Source organism: Urocitellus parryii, chromosome 11 (genome assembly GCF_045843805.1).
Source record: "Urocitellus parryii isolate mUroPar1 chromosome 11, mUroPar1.hap1, whole genome shotgun sequence".
Classification (NCBI taxonomy): domain Eukaryota; kingdom Metazoa; phylum Chordata; class Mammalia; order Rodentia; family Sciuridae; genus Urocitellus; species Urocitellus parryii.
This window is the reverse complement of record NC_135541.1, coordinates 72,653,870-72,675,777: the sequence shown is the minus strand read 5'-3', so window position 1 is coordinate 72,675,777 and position 21,908 is coordinate 72,653,870. Positions and strand designations below refer to the sequence as shown.

The 21,908-nt window shown below is 37.7% G+C and overlaps 1 protein-coding gene across 6 annotated transcripts in view; it reads right to left on the bottom strand.

Moving 5' to 3' along the window:
• Positions 1–21,908, bottom strand: part of Rpap2 (RNA polymerase II associated protein 2) — a 114,031-nt gene that overhangs the window by 82,317 nt on the left and 9,806 nt on the right. For all 6 annotated transcript variants that reach the window (XR_003302065.2, XM_026403085.2, XM_077803679.1 and 3 more), the window contains 2 exons: positions 20,863–20,951; positions 471–506 (listed from right to left, as the gene is read on the bottom strand). Coding sequence is in view for 5 of the 6 variants with exons in the window: in XM_026403085.2 (XP_026258870.2) it covers positions 471–506; positions 20,863–20,951 (125 nt within the window). In the remaining variant the exon portion in view is untranslated. The remainder of the gene's footprint in view (positions 1–470; positions 507–20,862; positions 20,952–21,908) is intronic.

Sequence of the window (21,908 nt, the reverse complement as noted above, 5' to 3'; positions counted from 1 at the left end):
ATGGTTGGTCAAGCAATCCTATGAGGAGGGTTTAAGGGGAAAAAAAAAAAATCACAGCCTAGAAGTTATATTAGTGCTTTCAAATAATTAAATAACTGATAATTAATGTCTTGATCCTATAAGATCAAAAAATTCTTTCAACAAATGTAATTGGTACAATCTAGCTGACAAAGAAACCAAGTATCTGAGATGGAGGGTGTGTTTGTGTCATATTTCAACAGGTTCAATTAGACCTCCTCAGTAGGAACAGCTGTACAATAAATCAGAGATCAAACACATCATACACATTATCTTACCATCACTAAATAAAAAAGCTGAACATGTCAAATATTTCTTTGAGTGAGCTAAAATAGGACACTTAAAATGTATCAGCACAGGAAGTCCAAGCACTCATATCACCTGGTTCACTCCTAATGTTTCTATTAACATGAACACTATAGAGAATGTAAGTGATACTGATTCAACCATACCTTTGTCCTTCCTTCAGCAGCTGAAAATCGGGATGCCTATGACAAAAACAGAAAATTGAAGGCATTATTATAGAGTTTATTTTCAAGAGTTTATTATAAGTGCACTAGGTAAAAAATACAATAAGAAGAGTTCATTTAAAGATTCTAAGAAAAAAAAAGGACAAAGTACTATGAAACTCTTCAACAAGAAATCTGAGTTAGTCTCTTATCCAAAATTTTTTTTTTCAGTACTAAGTTCAAATTTCCTTGACTACCTGGACAAAAGCAAATCTCTTAATTCCAGAGTTATCATTGTCTGTACAATTAACACATCATATACTCCTTTATGGTCTACTACCAGAACTATTACCTATGTTTTGCTTTTCATATGTTTAATTCTGATTTCTTAACTAGGCTACAAGTTCCTTGAGGGCAGAGACTATGTTTATAATTCTCCTATATATCCCTTCTATAGTCATTAAGAACAGTGCCTCAATTTCTGAGAAAGCAGTTACATTGTACTATGGATATGAACTATATACATATCCGTAGTGTATATAGTGATTTAACTTTCAGGAAAAAGAAAAAAAGGACTATGCAACACGAGAAATCATATTTGGCTATCACAGTTATTAAAAACGGAGAAAGAAAGCTCTTAATAGGCCAAATATAAAGGAACCAACACAGCAAACAAATTCATGCATGAGGAAAGGAAACATCCATAAAATTACTTATGAAGTGACTCAGAAAACACTGCCTCTTTTCCCATGTATTTTAAAAAATATATATTTTTCAGTTTTTAAATTTTTTTCAGAGAGAGAGAGAGAGAGAGAGAGAGAGGGAGAGGGAGGGAGGGAGGGAGGGAATGAGAATTTCTTAATATTTATTATTTTTAGTTTTCGGTGGACACAACATTTTTATTTTATTTTATTTGGTGCTGAGGATCGAACCCAGCGCCCCGCGCATGCCAGGTGAGCGCGTTACCGCTTGAACCACATCCCCAGCCCCAAGTTTTCAAATTTTCATGTGGTGCTGAGGATTGAACCCAGTGCCTCACACATGCTAAGTGAGAGCTCTACCACTGAGCCACAACCCCAGCCCCCTCCATATTTTTTTATTGATGCTTCATAGTCATACATAATGCCAGGATTCGTTGTTACGTACTTGCACATGCTCACAAAATGATTTGGCTAATATTGTTCCCCAGAATTTCCTCTTTCTCTTTCATCCTCACTCATTCTGGTCCCTTTCCTCTCTTCCACTGATCTCCCTTTGATTTTCAGGAGACCTGACCCTGCACCTTTTCCCTTTTCTTCTCTAGTTTCTACAAATGAGAGAAAACATACAACTCTTGACCTTTTGAGTTTGGCTTATTTTGCTTAACATAATGGTTTTGAGTTCCATCCATTTCCTGCAAATGACATAATTTTATTTTATTTCTTTATGGCTGAATAAAACTCCATTGTATACATATGCCATATTTTCTTTATTCATTCTCTGATGGACAGTTTGGCTATTGTGAATTGTTCTGCTATAAACATGGGTATGCATGTATCACTATATAATATGCTGGCTTTAAGTCTTTAGGATAAAATACCAAGAAATGGTCATATGGGTCATATGTTGTTCCATTCCTAGTCTTTTGAAGAGCCTCCATACTGATTTCCATATTTATTTACAATCCCATGAAGAGTGTAAAAGTGTTCTTTCCCACATCCTCTCCAGCATTTATTCTTATTTGTATTATTTTTAAAAAACACTTTTAAAAATACCTTTAATTTTTTTAAATTTTATTTTTATGTGGTCCAGAGGATCAAACCCAGTGCCTCACACATGCTAGGCAAACACTCTACCACTGGACTACAACCAAAGGCCCCTCATTTGTATTCTTGATGACTGCCATTCTAACATAAAATCTCAATATAGTTTTGATTTGCATTTTCATAACTGCTAATGATGTTGAACATTTTTTCATATATTTGTCGGCCATTTGTATTTGTTCTGAGAAGTGTCTATTTAGTTCATTTGCCTATTTATTAACTGGGTTATTTGGTTTTTTTTTTTTGGTGTTAGGTTTTTTGAGTTCTTTATATATTCTAGATATTAATCCTCTCTCAGAAGAGTAGCTAGCAAAGATTTTCTCCCATTCTGTAGGTTCTCTCTTCACATACTTAATTGCTTCTTTTGCTGTGTAGAAGCTTTTTAATTTGATGCTGTTCCATTTATTAATTCTTGGCATTATTTCCTAGGCTTTAGGGGTCCTATTAAGAAAGTCATTGCCTATGCCTATATGTTAGAGTGTTCACTCTATGCTTTCTTCTAGGATATAAAGCCAGGGCCTTATGCATGCTAAGCAAGCTTTCTACCACTGATCAGCATCTCCATCTCCTCAAAGTACTGTCTAAAGACTGCAAAACAGGTTAAAAAAGAAACATCAGGGGTTTAGGGACACACTACAGAGAAGCTAAGAACCTTAGCATAAATCTCACTGAAAGGCTTAAAACAGAAGTGCATTAAAGATAGTGATATTACAAAATTTTCAATTAGAAAATCAAGTTAAATAAACAGATGGAATCAGAACTTTTTTTGGGGGGAAGGCAGAGGTGTAACCAGGGATTGAACTCAACCACTGAACCACATCCCCATCCCTATTTTGTATTTTATTTAAGACAGGGTCTCACTGAGTGCTTAGCATCTCACTTTTTTCTTTTTAGTATTTATTTTTAATTTTTTTTAAAAGAGAGCGCGCGAGAGAGAGCAAGAGAGAGCAAGAGTGAGAGAGAGAGTTTTTTTTTTTTAATATTTATTTTTTAGTTTTCAGTGGACACAACATCTTTGTTTGTATGTGGTGCTGAGGATCCAACCCGGGCCGCACCCATACCAGGCGAGCACACTACCGCTTGAGCCACATCCCCAGCCCAAAATTTATTTTTTAGGTTTAAGTGGACACAATATCTTTTATTTTACATTTATGTGGTGCTGAGAATCGAACCCAGTGCCTCATGCATGCTAGGCAAGTGCTCTACCACTGAACCACAATCCCAGCCCCAGCATCTCACTTTTGCTGAGGCTGGCTTTGAGCTTGCCATCCTCCTGCCTCAGCCTCCCAAGTTGCTGGGATTACAGGCACAGAACTCATTTGAATTAGGACATTTTGAGGCTGCCAGTCAGAAATATCAGAGTTGCAATATTTTTCTTCACAGTACCAACAATGTAACTATCACAAAGATAATTCATTCATCTTTTGTTCATTCCCCAAAATAGGCATTGCAGAGAATGGGCTCTCTTTGTCAATCTTCTCATTAGTTGTGAGAAGTACTGTAAATTAAGGGATTCTTCTCACTACATACATCAGGAGGCATACGGGATGAAGCCATTCCTGCTCTGGAGACTTTTTTTTTTTTTTTTTTTTTTTGCAGTTCAGGAATTCCTCAGACTACAATTAAAATTAAAACCAATGGGTACTGAGTTGCCTGAAAGTGATTGAGTTTTTCTTTTTCCTTTGCTCCTTAGCCAATAAAATTGGCAGATCTTTCCCCAAATATCCCATTTACCCTGTTAACTGCTTTCTACTCACAGAAATGCCTTAGACTTTGAGGCAACTCAAAGAAAAAAAAAAATGACACTGCTTGGATGGTGACTAGCCTTGACTACTACTGGGACCATTTATAACTTTCATTAAGGGTTTTTGGAGCCTAAATATTGTGCTAATATTCAAAACAGAGTGCTTTATTGCCTATTGACTACTTCTTCCCATTTCTATCCCCCATTCTCTTACTCTTTTTATCCCACATTATTATAGCCATTCTCACTGAAATTATTAAGGTTCGGCATCACCAAGCTATCTAGCAAGCACTTAGTCCTATACTGGAGTCTGAGTACCACTGTAGGTAAGAAAATATGTGTAAAAGCCAGGTACAGTGGTGCATGCGTATAATCCCAGGGATTGGGAGGCTGAGGCAGAAAGATTTCAAGTTCAAAGCTATCCTTATCAAGACCCTGCCTCAAAATAAAAAAAATTTAAAAAGGGCTGGGGATGTGACTCAGTGGTTAACTGCCCCTGGGTTCAATTCCTGGTATGGAAAAGGAAAGAAAAAAGAAAACATACAGTAATATTCAACTGGTTTCTCAAACCTCATAGCTAACTTACAAATAGAGAATTTTTTGAGATGGGGAACTCATTACATTACCCAGGCTGGCTTCAAACTTCTGACCCTCCTGCCTCAGTCTCCCAAACTGCTGCGATTACAGACACAAGTTACCATGCCCAGCACAGAGTATTCACCATTCAAAAAATTCCTTCCAAAATCAAATTCTGAACTATAAGTATAGACTATGTTGGGTATGCTAATAGAAATAGGTTCCTATTCCTAAGGATCTTATGATTTAGTAGGAGAAAATTACATGTTCTAAGAGCTTTACAATTATTAATCTTCATAATAAAGAGGCAGCTAGTACTATCGTCCTCATGTAAGAGAGAAGGAAACTAAGTATAAGAAAGAGTAAGTCATTTGTCCCAAATTACACAGCTATTAAATGATGATGCCAGGAATCAAACTCAGACAGTAGGACTCATAATAATTACACTGTTGACCATAAGTAAAGTTTAGCCTTTCAAGCTGAAAAATTAATAGAAAAGAATTTATAATTTAAATAAAACAGTGGCAGACATGTCCAAGGAATACTGTGGATATTTGATTCCTTAAGTTTTGTGATAGATAAATGTGTGAATATGGCAACTTGTAGGTAAGATAACAATATTGGAATGGTGGTAATTCAAGGAAATAGTATCAACTTACAAGAAGTTTTGGATGGAGTATAAATAATGGCTGTTCAGAGCAATCTATGTCCCTTCCCTAAAGGGCCTGTTTTTCTGTGTTAAAAACTGGATCATGTGTATTTTCATTTTAAACTTTTTGCTAAAATAAACCTTTGTAACAATCAAAAAAAATAACACTTTGATTATATAATTCAAGAGTATGAGAGATATATAAATTACTATAGGAAATTAGAGATGAAGGAAAAACTTCCTGTTGAGCCAATCCAGAAAGTTTTGTAGAGGAATCATATAAATTGGGCTTATAAAAATAAATACAGGGGCTGGACTTGTAGCTCAGCGGTAGGGTGCTTGCCTAACACATGTGATGCCCTGGGTTTGATTCTCAGCATGGCATATAAATAAGTAAATAAAATAAAGGCCCATCGACAACTTAAAAAAAAAAAAAAGATACAGATAATCCTACAGCTCTCGCTCAAGGGTATTATCCATATATCATTTTTTTCTTTTTAAAAACATGTAATTATGCTTATATCTACCCTAGCTCCTAAAAGACAAACAAAACTCAACCCTGTTTTTTAGTCATACAATCCACTAGCCTTTTTTTTTTTCTATAAAGGAGCTATTTACTTTGGTACATTTATGTATGTATATAACGTGATACTATTACATTGTTCTATGCCAGTAGCTTATTCATTATAAGCTTTCTTTATAGAAGTTTACACTCATCATTTTCAATTCCATTTCTCTTGTCTAGTAATCAACCGTTTGCCTCCTTAAGTCTGTTCTCATTACTCCCTTGAAATGGTTCTTGCTAAGATCACCAACTGATAATAGGATTGGATATTTTTCAGTTTCTTTTTTTAAAGTGAGGGGTGGGGTGGAATCAGTATGAAAGGAGATCTTAAAGGAGGAAAAATGGGAACAAATCATAAAGTGAAGTCTTGGAGAAAGAAATGAATCAGTAACAAAGAGGAGGGTACTATTAGCAATGAGGACATAGAGAAATGAGAGTGCATATGAAGACAATAAAGTTGAAAGAGATTCTGTTGGATGCCCTCAATTGTTTCGGTAAAGTAGTGCGTCAAATTAGGTTTATGGAAAGCAGGAAAGATTTGAATGCACCAGATAATCAATAAGAAATGAAGGGGAAAAAAATTTGAGCACACAGTTGTGAATAGGGTCAAAGGAAAGCAGGCTTTGGTGCTGGGAAGATAAAGGTTTAAATCCCAAATCTACATCGTATCAGCCATGAGTACTTGAGTGAATCACTATACTTCTGTGAGTCTCAGTTCTGCCATCCACAAAATGTGTAATTTAATTATATTTCCCTAGTGATGCTGTGAGGATATCGTTAAATGAAGTAACTTATCTGAAGTGTTACAGGTCTTAGTTGATAACTTTCCCCAATAACATTTAGCAACCTAAGTACTGAAAAAAAGAATGGCTACAGCTTGGGAAGTGGACATAGCAGGAGAAAGGAGAACCTGGGAATGTCTGAGAGAACAACGCTATATTTGTTAATTGTAGAGCTTAAGAAAACAAAAATAAAAAGGGCTTGCTAACCTAGAAGAATAGAGCCAGGGGAGACAGGAGGTCAAATTGAGGTTACAAAGCAGACTGATAGCTATAGAGGAGATAAAGGCTGTGGTCAGAGACGGAAAGCTCTTACTTCAAGATCATTAAGGCAGAACAGTTTCAAATAAGAATGAAGTCCAAGTGTGGCTGAATCAAGAAGTAATCAGCATGTAAACATTGCTGTAAGTCAGGAATACAATTTAAAATAATTTTATAAGAAATTCCCAGCGAAATAACTTTTTTTGGGGGGGAGGGGGAAAACAGGATCTTACTATGTTGATCAGGATGGCTTTGAAATCCTAGACTCAAGCAATTCTCTCTCTCAATCTTCCACTTGATATTTTTTCAGAACTAAAATTCAGTCTTAAAAGGCAAGAAAAATTTTAACACAGAGTTATATAGTTAATGCCTATTATATGCTAGGTGTTTTTTTTTTTTGTTTGTTTGTTTGTCCTTTTTAATTGTGGTAAACAGGCCAAGAGTATAACCCAGTGGTAGAGCATGTACCAGACCCTGGGTTCAATCTGCAGCATGCATGCACACATAACTTTAGTAAAAATATACATATGTTAAATTTACCATTTAGTATGTATTTGTGTGTGTGTGTATATATATGTGTGTGTACATATGTATACGCGTGTGTGTGTATATACATATTTTTTAGTGCGGGAGAACTTGGGATTGAACTCGGGGGCACTCAACCACATACCCCGCCCTATTTTGTATTTTATTTATAGACAGGGTCTTACTGAGTTGCTTAGCACCTCGCGGTTGCTGAGGTTGGCTTTGAACCCGTGATCCTCCTCCCTCAGCCTCCCAACCACTAGGATTACAGGTATATGTCCAGCAGTTTAGTATATTTTAGGTGTACAATTCAGTGTATTTACATGGTTTACAACTATTACCACCATCTATCTCCAGCACTTTTTCATGTTTCCAAACTGTCTCCTAGGTGGCTCAAACGTTATTTTATATAATTGTTACACTACTTACAACTTTTACAGATGAGGAAAAAGAAGATTTGAGAGGTTAACTGACTTCCTTAAGATCACAGAGCTTGGGCTGGGGTTGTGGCTCAGTGGCAGAGCGCTCGCCTAGATTGCATTAAGCACTGAGTTCAATCCTCAGCACCACATAAAAATGAAATAAAGATATTGTATGTCCACTTACAACTAAAAAACAAATAATAAAAAAAAATCACAGAGCTAATAGTAATATGTCTAAATTCAAACTTAGGCCTGATATCAACCCAAGTTCTTTTCACTGCATGTGAGATGCTGCTAATATCAGAAAAAAGACCACCCAAACATTTCAGGATACAACCTTTGTTTTTTATCCCTCTCACAGGAACTCATTATACTGACCTTTAAATTTTCTGACCTCAGGTAAAGAGAACTACAATCAACCTTGTCTCTAGATATAAACTGCTTTATGTGTGACATATTCTCTCATTCCTAATTATAAAATGAAGAATGATACCTGGCATTAAAATAAAGTAAATTTGAATTTATTCAGGTATAAGATGAAAGGTTCAATATAAAACTTTAGTTTGTTTTTGCTAAAAAAGTGCTATTTTAAAAAGAATGAAATAAGAAGTTACACTGCTTCATTTTTTTATTCTTTCTTGGGTAACATTCAAATTCTTTTTGTTTACTAAAATTGCTATTTCTCTTTATGCTAAGTATCTTCTATTCCCTTCTTTACAGTTTATTCTATCCTAGAGTCAGTTCTGAAAGCTAATTTGAAAAACAAAATAAGTAACCATCTTAGTTAAAGAATACATTCAAAATGATCTTCATAAATATTTTCATTAAGGTATAATTTAGATGATTAAACTTTAGCAAAGTAAACCTAAAATGATTTATGCTTTGTGTATATATGTACTTGTGTGTATGTGTATATAAAATTCAAAATATATTATATATATATATATAGAAACGAAGAGAAGAAACAAGCTATAATTCTCCCCTGAGGTGGTGGGAACTTTTCAGTTGTATTTTAGACACATTAAAATCTGTTCACAAAGCTTTTATTCTGCAAACTGAGCAAAAGAGGTGGCTGTTCAGGAAGAGGTTATAAAAGTTGTTCTGCAGAGGTTTTTGGCTTCCGCACCTCTGAGATTATACTGTTTATTGCCAAGAAATGGTGTGTGAAAATCCCCTACTCTGGGCCACATGATGGCGCCTTTAGCTCTGTCAGCATTAACTATTCACCCCAATTAGATCTTTAAAATTATAATTTGCTTTTCAAAATTTGTCATTTCTTCTTAGATTGTAGATTTTACATCATAATTCCCTCCTTCAAAGACTTGTTAGAGTCTATGTTTAACCTAAGAGGATTTATAAATGCAAGCATATGCCTGTCTAAATGAGCATACTCTCTCAGATCATCAAAACTATATGTGGTCTGTTTCTGGTCACCAAGTGGGTAAAAAATTTCGAACTCACAATGTGGGTCTCATTATACTGCATTATGACCCAAACCATTCTAGGTCAATGTTTTTTCCCTTTCGGGGAATCAGGAGACATTTTGTGAGACGGTGTTGTTCTCTGTGACTTAAGAGGTATACTCCATGTATGTTTTCATACCTTAAAACTAAGAATTAAAAAGACTCCAAGGCTCCTTTTGACTTCAAAGTCTTGATGAAAAGTGTGGTGCTAAAGTTTATGAATTTGTCTAAACCATTCTTAAATCATTTATACATCTCTATCCTTCAGATAGTGAATTTACTGTGGTATAAAGTAATACCTTATAAATTTTAAGGGATACTACTAGCTTTTAAATATTGTAAGATATATTAACTTAAATTAACATTCACTATAATGTAAGAAAAATCAAATTGATTTGATTTCCAAATGTAAAACTCGGGAGTCCCTAAAGAGGACAACTTCAAATTGTTCAGGACATACTCAAAAATATCTTTTTCCCCTCTATAATTTAAAAACTTTGATCCAATCCCTTATCACTCTGTTTTTATAAACTAAAGAGTACATATTACTAAAGCCGGTAACTTTGACATTAAATTTTTAAGTCAGACAGACTTTGTTACAAGATAGTAATAAAGTTTCTCTTATCCTGATAATTTTAATTTTCTTCACTTTTACAAATAAGACATTTCCTTACCTAGAAACCACTAATTATAGCAGCAGTAACTATAGACACACTGAAAAAAAAAAAAAGACATAACTGACTTAAAACTGTAAAGCATTAGAATTAAAAGGAACTAAGAAGCTAAATGCAACTTTCTACATTTACAAATGAGGAAACTGAGGTCTAGTGATAAGTTCCTTTCCTATATTAAACAACTAAAAATATAAGCTAGATATTATACAACAGGGTTCTTAAAGCTATATATCAGGACCAATCAATTAAATAAGCTGCTACCAGCATTTTACAAAAGTAAAAAAGTAGAAAATAACAGAGGTATTGCATAAATCTTTTTTTCACCTATATGCATATATTAGGCCATGATAAAAATGCATTTATTATAGTGATCTAAAAGTTTCCAATTCATTACAATAAGATATCTAATTCTTTGAATGGATTTAAAATTTTAAAATTGATTATTAAAATTACTACTATAATGCAGTTCTTATAATTATTATGACTCACTGTAAGTCAATAAAATATTTGCATTAAATAGTAAGTGCTACCATTTAAAAGAGATCACTTTTTCTCTTTAAAAAATTTATTCTGAACACTGTACCCCATACCATATGTGAAAAGACTTTAAATTATATCTTTTCTGTAAAACTTATGTGTGTAATAGCTATACAAGCTTTTAAAAATAACAAATTCTAGAACTCTGATACTTGGCACACATTTAAGAAAAAGAAAACAGTCTCTGAAAAAACAGTGACCTCTAGTGGATTCAAATGGATTCACTAAATAACACTGGCAGAATTCTTTCCCAGAATTCTTCACAAATTAAGGTAATGTTAATTCATCCAGATAGAAAAATACTGGTATGGTTATAAAACTGGTAAGTGCTATATGTAATTAAGGGCTATAGTTATACTATAAACAGTGGGAAAAATGTATAAGATTTCAATTCTTCTAATCAAGTGGAATATAATAAATATTCTTGGCCTCATTCAGAATCTGTCACTCGTAAGTATACTTAATCTTTCTGAGCTTGTTTAATGGAAGGTTGGATTAAATCTAAGGATCCTTTAGGATCTTTAAATATGGTTCTTATCTTGTATGCTAACCCAAGTTTAAGTTTTGCTCAAAAACATTAGATGGCTCCTGAGAGCTTGACTGTACTTGACTGAGGATATATTGCTTCTTACTACTTGCCTAATATTATGTTTTCTCCCAATACATAAGTAGTCCCCACTAACTGTGAAGAATTTATTCAAGTGCCCCACTCCCAGATGCATGAAACCATGAATAGCATCAAATCTTATATATACTGTGTTTTTTCCTGTATAGCTACGAAGTGACTAAGAGACCAGTAAGAAGTGTGTATGTATGAACAGTCTGGAAAAGGGATGCTTCATGTTCTGGGCAGAAAGGAACAAACTGGTGTGAGATTTTTATCATGCTAATCAGAATAGTGTGTATTTTAAAACTTATGAATTGTTTATTTCTGGAATTTTCCATGTAATATTTTCAGACTTCAATAGACCATAGGTAACTGAAACAACAGAAAGTGAAACCATGGATAAAAATTAAATTGAAAGAAATTAAAACAGGAAAAACGAGATCCAACATGGCGGTCGGCGAGGAAGCAGCGACTCCAACGTCTCCACTTTAACGGGATATGAAAGACTCATCGAAACAGCTGCAGCCTAGCTACGGAGGAACTTCTAGCATAACTTCCTTAAGAGGAGAGCTGCCGTGAACTGGTAGGTTTACTCGAAGTGACAGGTTGCCCCAGAGAAGTGGATCTTGGAAGACCACGCGGGCACAGAGGTCTAGTCCCCCAACCATCAGCCGCTCCGGCAGGCGGCTCCCCCTGGAGGCCTAGCTCTCGCCCTGGGAGAAGCGGCCCCACCCGCCCGCTTCCTAACCAGGCGGCCACAGCTACTCGGCGATAAAGGTGCCCACGTGGCGGGTGCAGAAGTTAAGTCCTGCAGACGCCAGCCACCTTTGCAACCCCCGGGAACCCTGAGTGGCTTGGCCCGCCCCGCCCGAACTGGCAGTCCTCCGCCATACGGGCTCCCCCGGGAGGCCTAGCTCTCGCCCTGGGAAAAGCGGCCCCACCCGCCCGGTTCCTAACCAGGCAGCCACAGCTACTCGGCAATAAAGGTGCCCACGTGGTGGGTGCAGAAGTTAAGTCCTGCAGACGCCAGCCGCCTTTGCAACCCGCGGGATCCCTGAGCTGCTTGGCCCGCCCCGCCCGAACCGGCAGTCCTCCGCCATACAGGCTCCCCCGGGAGGCCTAGCTCTCGCCCTGGGAGAAGCGGCCCCACCCGCCCGGTTTCTAACCAGGTGGCCTCAGCTACTTGGAGATAAAGGTGCCCTCGTGGCGGGTGCAGAAGTTAAGTCCTGCAGACGCCAGCCACCTTTGCAACCCGCGGGATCCCTGAGCGGCTTGGCCCGCCCCGCCGGAACCACCAGTCCTCCGCCATACAGGCTCCCCCGGGAGGCCTAGCTCTCGCCCTGGGAAAAGCGGCCCCACCCGCCCGGTTCCTAACCAGGCAGCCACAGCTACTAGGCAATAAAGGTGCCCACGTGGCGGGTGCAGAAGTTAAGTCCTGCAGACGCCAGCCGCCTTTCCAACCCGCGGGAACCCTGAGCGGCTTAGCCCGCCCCGCCCGAACCGGCGGCGGGTGCAGAAGTTAAGTCCTGCAGACTCCAACCACCTTTGCAACCCGCGGGATCCCTGGGCGGCTTGGCCCGCCCCGCCCGAACCGGCAGTCCTCCACCATACGGGCTCCCCCGGGAGGCCTAGCTCTCGCCCTGGGAAAAGCGGCCCCACCCACCCGGTTCCTAACCAGGCAGCCACAGCTACTCGGCAATAAAGGTGCCCACGTGGCGGGTGCAGAAGTTAAATCCTGCAGACGCCAGCCACCTTTGCAACCCGCGGGATCCCTGAGCGGCTTGGCCCGCCCCGCCGGAACCACCAGTCCTCCGCCATACAGGCTCCCCCGGGAGGCCTAGCTCTCGCCCTGGGAAAAGCGGCCCCACCCGCCCGGTTCCTAACCAGGCAGCCACAGCTACTCGACAATAAAGGTGCCCACGTGGCGGGTGCAGAAGTTAAGTCCTGCAGACGCCAGCCACCTTTGCAACTCGCGGGAACCCTGAGCGGCTTGGCCCGCCCCGCCCGAACCGGCAGCGGGTGCAGAAGTTAAGTCCTGCAGACGCCAGCCACCTTTGCAACCCGCGGGATCCCGGAGCGGCTTGGCCCGCCCCGCCTGAACCGGCAGTCCTCCGCCATCCGGGCTCCCCCGGGAGGCCCAGCTCTCGCCCTGGGAGAAGCGGCCCCACCCGCCCGGTTCCCAACCACGCGACCGCAGCTACTCGGCGATAAAGGTGCCCCCGCAGCGAGTGCAGGAGTTAAGTGCTGCTGATACCAGCCGCGTTTGCAAGCCGCCGGCACCCAGTGCGGCTTGGCCCGCCCCGCCTGAACCGGCAGTCGGCCTCCACCATCCGGGCTCCCCCGGGAGGCCTAGCTCTCGCTCCGGGAGCAGCCCCCTGCAAGCTAGGCGAACCTTCGACCCATCGGGAGGTTAGGCCCAGCAACCTGCGGAGTGATAGAGGTGCCCCTCGTGCCTGCTGGGTAGGCGGACCTTTGACCGACCAGCAGAGCAGACCTAGGGCCTGCCAGCGTGGTAGACGGATCACACCAATTGGAGGAGGATCACAGCCACTACATGCCCTGCAAGGGTGATTATTCAACTATACAAGAGCAATATAAATAAATAGAGGGAAAATTTCAAAACACAACAGTTTCACCAAGCAGAAAGAAACGCCAGCAGTATGAAAAGACAAGGAAAGAAAGGACCACAGGCAATGCAGGTCAACTCAACTTTAGAAGAGGTAATAGGTGCAACAGATGGAATGTCAGATAGAGAGATCAGGATATACATGCTTCAGATGATCTGGAGTCTCAAGGAAGACATGAGACAGCAAAATCAGATAATGAAAGATCACATTGACAAACAAATCCAGGAAGTAAAAGATCAATTTCACAGGGAGATAGAGGAAATAAAAAACAAACAAATAGAAATACTAGAAATGCAGGAAAAAATAAACCAACTTAAAAACTCAATTGAGAATACTACCAGCAGAGTAGATCACTTAGAAGAGAGAACATCAGACAATGAAGACAAAGTATTTCAACTGGAAAAGAACATAGACAGCTCAGCAAGTCTGCTAAGAAACCATGAACAGAACATCCAAGAAATATGGGACAATATCAAAAGACCAAATTTAAGAGTCATGGGGATACAGGAAGGCACAGAGCTCCACACCAGAGGAATACACAGCCTATTCAATGAAATAATACGAGAAAACTTCCCAGACTTGAAGAATGAGACAGAATCCCAAATCCTAGAAGTCTACAGGACGCCGAATGTACAAAACCATAAGAGATCCACACCTAGACACATTATAGTGAAGATGTCCAACATACAGAATAAGGAAAGAATTTTAAAAGCTACAAGGGAAAGGAAGCAGATTACATTTAGGGGTAAACCAATCAGGATAACAGCTGATCTCTCAACACAGACTCTGAAAGCTAGAAGATCCTGGAATAACATATTTCAAACACTGAAAGAAAATGGGTTCCAACCAAGAATCGTGTATCCGGCAAAATTAAGCTTCAGGTTAGAAGATGAAATTAAAACCTTCCATGATAAACAAAAGTTAAAAGAATTCGCAGCTAGAAAACCATCTCTTCAAAAAATCCTTGGCAAAACATTGCAGGAAGAGGAAATGGAAAATAACATTGAAAACCAACAATGGGAGGTAGGACAGTAAAGGGGGGAAAGTAGTCAAAGAGGATAACAAATCAGGTTTAGTAACATCAACAAACAAATATGGATAGAAGTACAAACCATATCTCAATAATAACCCTAAATGTCAATGGCTTAAACTCACCAATTAAGAGACACAGGCTAGTAGAATGGATCACAAAACAAGACCCAACAATATGCTGTCTACAGGAGACGCATCTGATAGAAAAAGATATCCATAGACTGAAGGTGAAAGGTTGGGAAAAATCATACCACTCATATGGACAGCGGAAACAAGCAGGCGTGTCCATACTCATATCTAATAAAATAGATTTCAAGCCAAAGCTAATCAAAAGGGATAAAGAAGGACACTTCATACTGCTCAAGGGAACCATAAACCAACAAGACATAACAATCATAAATATATATGCCCCAAATAATGGTGCAGCGGTGTTCATCAAGCAAACTCTTCTCAAGTTCAAGAGTCTGATAGACCACCATACAATCATCATGGGAGACTTCAACACACCTCTCTCACCACTGGACAGATCTTCCAAACAAAAGTTAAACAAGGAAACTATAGAACTCAACAACACAATTAATAACCTAGACTTAATTGACATATATAGACTTTACCACCCAACATCAAGTAGTTACACTTTTTTTTCAGCAGCACATGGAACCTTCTCAAAAATAGACCATATATTATGTCACAGGGCAACTCTTAGACAATATAAAGGGGTAGAGATAATACCATGCATCTTATCTGATCATAATGGAATGAAACTGAAAATCAATGATAAAAGAAGAAAGGAAAAATCAAGCATCACTTGGAGAATGAACAACAGGTTGCTGAATGACATATGGGTTATTGAAGACATCAAGGAGGAAATTAAAAAATTCCTAGAGTTAAATGAAAACACGGACACAACATATCGGAATCTATGGGACACATTGAAAGCAGTCCTAAGAGGAAAATTCATTGCTTGGAGTTCATTCCTCAAAAAAAGAAAAAACCAACAAATAAATGATCTCATACTTCATCTCAAAATCCTAGAAAAAGAGGAGCAAAACAACAGCAAAAGAAGTAGAAGGCAAGAAATAATCAAAATCAGAGCTGAAATTAATGAAATTGAAACAAAAGAAACAATTGAAAAAATTGACAAAACTAAAAGCTGGTTCTATGAAAAAATAAATAAAATTGACAGACCCTTAGCCATGCTAACGAAGAGAAGAAGAGAGAGAACCCAGATTACTAGCATACGGGATGAAAAAGGCAATATCACAACAGACACTTCAGAAATACAGAAGATAATCAGAGACTATTTTGAAGCCTTATACTCCAATAAAATAGAAGATAGTGAAGGCATAGATAAATTCCTTAAGTCTTACGATCTGCCCAGATTGAACCAGGAGGATATAGACAACCTAAACAGACCAATAACAATAGAAGAAATAGAAGAAACCATCAAAAGACTACCAACTAAGAAAAGCCCAGGACCGGATGGGTATACAGCAGAGTTTTACAAAACCTTTAAAGAGGAACTAACACCAATACTTTTCAAGCTATTTCAGGAAATAGAAAAAGAGGGAGAACTTCCAAATTCATTCTACGAGGCCAACATCACCCTGATTCCGAAACCAGACAAAGACACTTCAAAGAAAGAAAACTACAGACCAATATCTCTAATGAACCTTGACGCAAAAATCCTCAATAAAATTCTGGCGAACCGGATTCAAATACATATCAAAAAAATTATACACCATGATCAAGTAGGATTCATCCATGGGATGCAAGGCTGGTTCAATATACGGAAATCAATAAATGTTATCCACCACATCAATAGACTAAAAAATAAGAACCATATGATAGTCTCGATAGACGCAGAAAAAGCATTCGACAAAGTACAGCATCCCTTTATGTTCAAAACTCTAGAAAAATTAGGGATAACTGGATCATACCTCAACATTGTAAAAGCAATCTATGATAAGCCACAGGCCAGCATCATTCTGAATGGAGAAAAATTGAAGGCATTCCCTCTAAGATCTGGTACAAGACAGGGATGCCCTCTCTCACCACTTCTGTTCAACATAGTCCTCGAAACACTGGCCAGAGCAATTAGGCAGACGAAAGAAATTAAAGGGATAAAAATTGGAAAAGAAGAACTTAAATTATCACTATTTGCAGATGATATGATTCTATACCTAGCAGACCCAAAAGGGTCTACAGAGAAGCTATTAGAGCTAATAAATGAATTCAGCAAAGTGGCAGGATATAAGATCAACACGCATAAATCAAAGGCATTCCTGTATATCAGCGACAAATCCTCTGAAACGGAAATGAGGACAACTACTCCATTCACAATATCCCCCAAAAAAATAAAATACTTGGGAATCAACCTAACAAAAGAGGTGAAAGATTTATACAATGAAAATTACAGAACCCTAAAGAAAGACATAGAAGAAGACCTTAGAAGATGGAAAAATATACCCTGCTCATGGATAGGCAGATCCAACATCATCAAAATGGCGATATTACCAAAAGTTCTCTATAAGTTCAATGCAATGCCAATCAAAATCCCAGCTGCATTTCTTGTAGAAATAGATAAAAGAATCATGAAATTCATATGGAATAATAAAAGACCCAGAATAGCAAAAACAATACTAAGCAGGAAGTGTGAATCAGGCGGTATAGCGATACCAGACTTCAAACTATACTACAGAGCAATAGTAACGAAAACAGCATGGTACTGGTACCAAAACAGGCGGGTGGACCAATGGTACAGAATAGAGGACACAGTAACCAATCCACAAAACTACAACTATCTTATATTTGATAAAGGGGCTAAAAGCATGCAATGGAGGAAGGATAGCATCTTCAACAAATGGTGCTGGGAAAACTGGAAATCCATTTGCATCAAAATGAATCTGAACCCCTATCTCTCGCCTTGCACAAAAGTTAACTCAAAATGGATCAAGGAGCTTGATATTAAATCAGAGACACGGCATCTGATAGAAGAAAAAGTTGGTTATGATCTACATACTGTGGGAGCAGGCTCCAAATTCCTCAATAGGACACCCATAGCGCAAGAGTTAACAACTAGAATCAACAAATGGGACTTACTCAAACTAAAAAGTTTTTTCTCAGCAAAAGAAACAATAAGAGAGATAAACAGGGAGCCTACATCCTGGGAACAAATCTTTACTCCACACACTTCAGATAGAGCCCTAATAACCAGAATATATAAAGAACTCAAAAAATTAGACAATAAGACAACAAGTAACCCAATCAATAAATGGGCAAAGGACCTGAACAGACACTTCTCAGAAGAGGACATACAATCAATCAATAAGTACATGAAAAAATGCTCACCATCGCTAGCAGTCAGAGAAATGCAAATCAAAACTACCCTAAGATACCATCTCACTCCAGTAAGATTGGCAGCCATTAGGAAGTCAAACAACAATAAGTGCTGGAGAGGATGTGGGGAAAAGGGCACTCTTGTTCATTGCTGGTGGGACTGCAAATTGGTGCAGCCAATTTGGAAAGCAGTATGGAGATTTCTTGGAATGCTGGGAATGGAACCACCATTTGACCCAGCTATTCCCCTTCTCGGTCTATTCCCTAAAGACCTAATAAGAGCATGCTACAGGGACACTGCTACATCGATGTTCATAGCAGCACAATTCACGATAGCAAGATTGTGGAATCAGCCTAGATGCCCTTCAATAGATGAATGGATTAAAAAAATGTGGCATTTATACACAATGGAGTATTACTCTGCATTAAAAAATGACAAAATCATAGAATTTGGAGGGAAATGGATGGCATTAGAGCAGATTATGCTAAGTGAAGCTAGTCAATCTTTAAAAAACAAATACCAAATGACTCCTCTGATATAAGGGGAGGAAACAAGGACAGGGTAGGGACGAAGAGCTTAAGACGAAGATTTTCATTAACAGGGTTGAGAGGTGGGAGGGAAAGGAAACGAGAAGGGGAATCGCATGGAAATGGAAGGCGATCCTCAGGGTTATACAAAATGACATATAAGAGGAAAGGAGGGGTAAGACAAGATAATTCAAATGGAAGAAGTGATTTACAGTAGAAGGGGTAGAGAGAGAAAAGGGGAGGGGAGGGGAGGGGAGGGGGGATAGTAGAGAATAATACAGACAGCAGAATACATCAGACACTAGAAAGGCAATATGTCAATCAATGGAAGGGTAACTGATGTGATACAGCAATCTGTATACGGGATAAAATTGGGAGTTCATAACTCATTTGAATCAAACTGTGAAATATGATGTATGAGGAACTATGTAATGTTTTGAACGACCAACAATAAAAAAAAAAAAAAAAAAAAACAGGAAAAACAATGACGTGTATATTCCTTAGTTCAAGTGAGCCAATGTTCAATATTCCAAGCCACTCTGATGAGGTTTTTCCCAATTTACAGTTTCTCATTAAGCAATGTCCTAACCTTGCTAATTTAGATTACATGTTCCCATTAAAGTTAGTAAAAACGTGTTTCAATCGTGTGTTTGTTCTGTCCTCTCAATTACTGTTAAAATTCTCAAGTTGGGTTTATCTTTGTCTGCGTGGCCTGCCAGGTACAAGGCTCATACTGCACATTTTTAATGTAATTTGATTACTTTATGTTAGGGAAAATAAAAGACCATTTTCATCTTTCTTTTTTAGTGATGTGGGGAAAGGAGAACAAGTTAGGATTTCTAGAATCACAAATATAAAGTGAAAAAATAGACCTTTGAACATAGAATGGTAAGATTTTAAGAAAAGGTTAGAAGAAAACCTTTTAAATTAGCTTACACAAGTACCAATAACTATGTTTGAAAAAAATAGACATGGTGGTTTGGTAAATGGCTTTGAAGCAAACATAAGGATAACACAGAGGGTTAAATTTAATAAGAAGAAAAGGACTGTTTGAAAAGAAAGGATAATTTAAGAAACAGATCTTAGTGGGGAATGGAATATGTGCCATTGTAGGGCTGAGGTGGTAATAAGCTTCTTTAGTGAAAGACATAATTAAAATGGGAAAAAGTAATGAAAAACAAAGTGCTTTTCTAGTTACCCTGGACAATACCACAATGTTTTATCCTCTAAACAAAGCTGAAGATTGGTGATGAAATGATGAATAATTCAGTCTTCATTATATACAATTCAGTTAAGGTCAAAAAGTGTTATGTTTTACATATTCTAAGTCACAGAGTATTGGATTGGAAGGCAAAGGTGTCTGTCACTAAAGATACAGTTGTAACTATAAATGATGCTGGTTGAATTTAGAGTGGTGTCATGTCAGCTTCATCAGATGAGACTTTAAGGATGAGACATTAAGGATTTTCTCTTTGGGAGGAGGGACAAAACTCTTTTAATTAACTGCATCTCATTATATTTAATGTATTTATTAGCATAGATCTTTACTGTCTTATCACAAATTATACTCTCTTTGACTGTTGCAACATTCTTTTCCAAATATAAATTATTTGGAATATTATTTATCTCTTTGAGCCTTTGTTTGGACTTTCTAGATAACATAATTTAATTATTATGATATTTTTGTTACCTCTGTTACATTATCATGGCATTTCACTCTCAATATTCATTACCTAGCAAAATATTGCAAGTGTCTAAGTATTTATCAAGTGGTAAGACTCTTGCATTGACCATAAACTTCCTTGCAAAAATGACTTTAATAAACTTTCTTTAAATTTATGATACAATATACTAATTTTGACAAAGATTAAATGAGTTTTCAAAAAAATTTGAACCTTAGTACATAGTTTCCTAACAACAAAACCTAGTATCTTCTGAAAAAATTTAATATTCTTAATTCAGGATTATTATAGTAACAAGATTCATAGACATTTCTGGCACGGCAGGAAGCCAGTTGAAGTTCTAGTTTTGTGATTAAAGCTAAAATAGCAAACAAAACAAGTAAATAACATCTGCATGTGTAAATTTTCTGATTTTAAGTATAAAATCCTTAATAACTATGCTCAAAATATAACCATTTCATCACAATTAAAGCATGTAAAATCTTAACACTCTAGAGAAAACCAGATCTACTTTCAGCTTATCTCAAAGAGCAGAAATTAGTACATACATGAACAAATGTGCATATATAATGATTTAAATTACCTCTCTTCTTCTCTAACCCATACTGGAGTTTTGGGAATTTGTGCTTCAAAAAACTTGGATGCTTTATAACAAAAATCGCTGCAAAAAGACTGAAAAAGACATTTTAAAACTAGTTATTTTCCTTATTATGAAATGTAACCTATATACAATAGAGTATAAAACATAAATGTGCAGTTTAAAGACTAAAACAAAACCCCACTTAATCTTTGAACACCAACCTAAGGTAAGAAATAAGGTAAAGTGCCTTTGAAGGCTTCTATGGGCTCCACCCCATGGCCCCCTACATTCCCTAAAAGTAAAAACTATCCTAATTTGATGTTAATCATTCCCTGTTTTTCTCTAATTTTTTAAAAATATTTATTTTTTAGGTATAGATGGACACAACACAATGCCTTTATTTTTATGTGGTGCTGAGGATCGAACCCAGGCCCCGCCGGTGCTAAGCAAGCACACTACTGCTGAGCCACAATTCCAGCCCCTTTCTCTAGTTTTTACCACCTACATCCATATCCCCATAAAGCATATTCAGTTTTGCCTCTTCTTAAACTTTAAGTGGAATAATGCTGTTACATATTCTCGTCTTCAGTTCAAAATCATGTTTCTAAGACTTATTCATGTAATTATAACATCCCATCTTTGCTAAATTTGGGATTCCATTGTGTTAATATATTAAATTTTATTGTTTATAGACAATTGTTTCTAATTTTTTGCAATTATTTCAATGTTAATCTCAACATTTTTATAATAAAAATTTTTAACTGTAATAAAATACAATGTAAAATCTGCCATCTTATCCATTTTGTGTAGTTCATATTGTCATACAACCATCGCCAGCATTAAGTTTTTTCATCTTACAAAACTGAACTCTATATGCATCAAATACTAATTCCCCATTTATTTTTTATTGATTTTTAAAAAATAAATGACAGTGGAATACATTCCCCCCCCACCCCCTCTGCTCTATCTAGAGTTCGTCTATTACGCCCATGCCTCCCCTCCCTACCGGCATTTGTTTTTTTGGGATTGGCTAACTTCATTTAGCATTA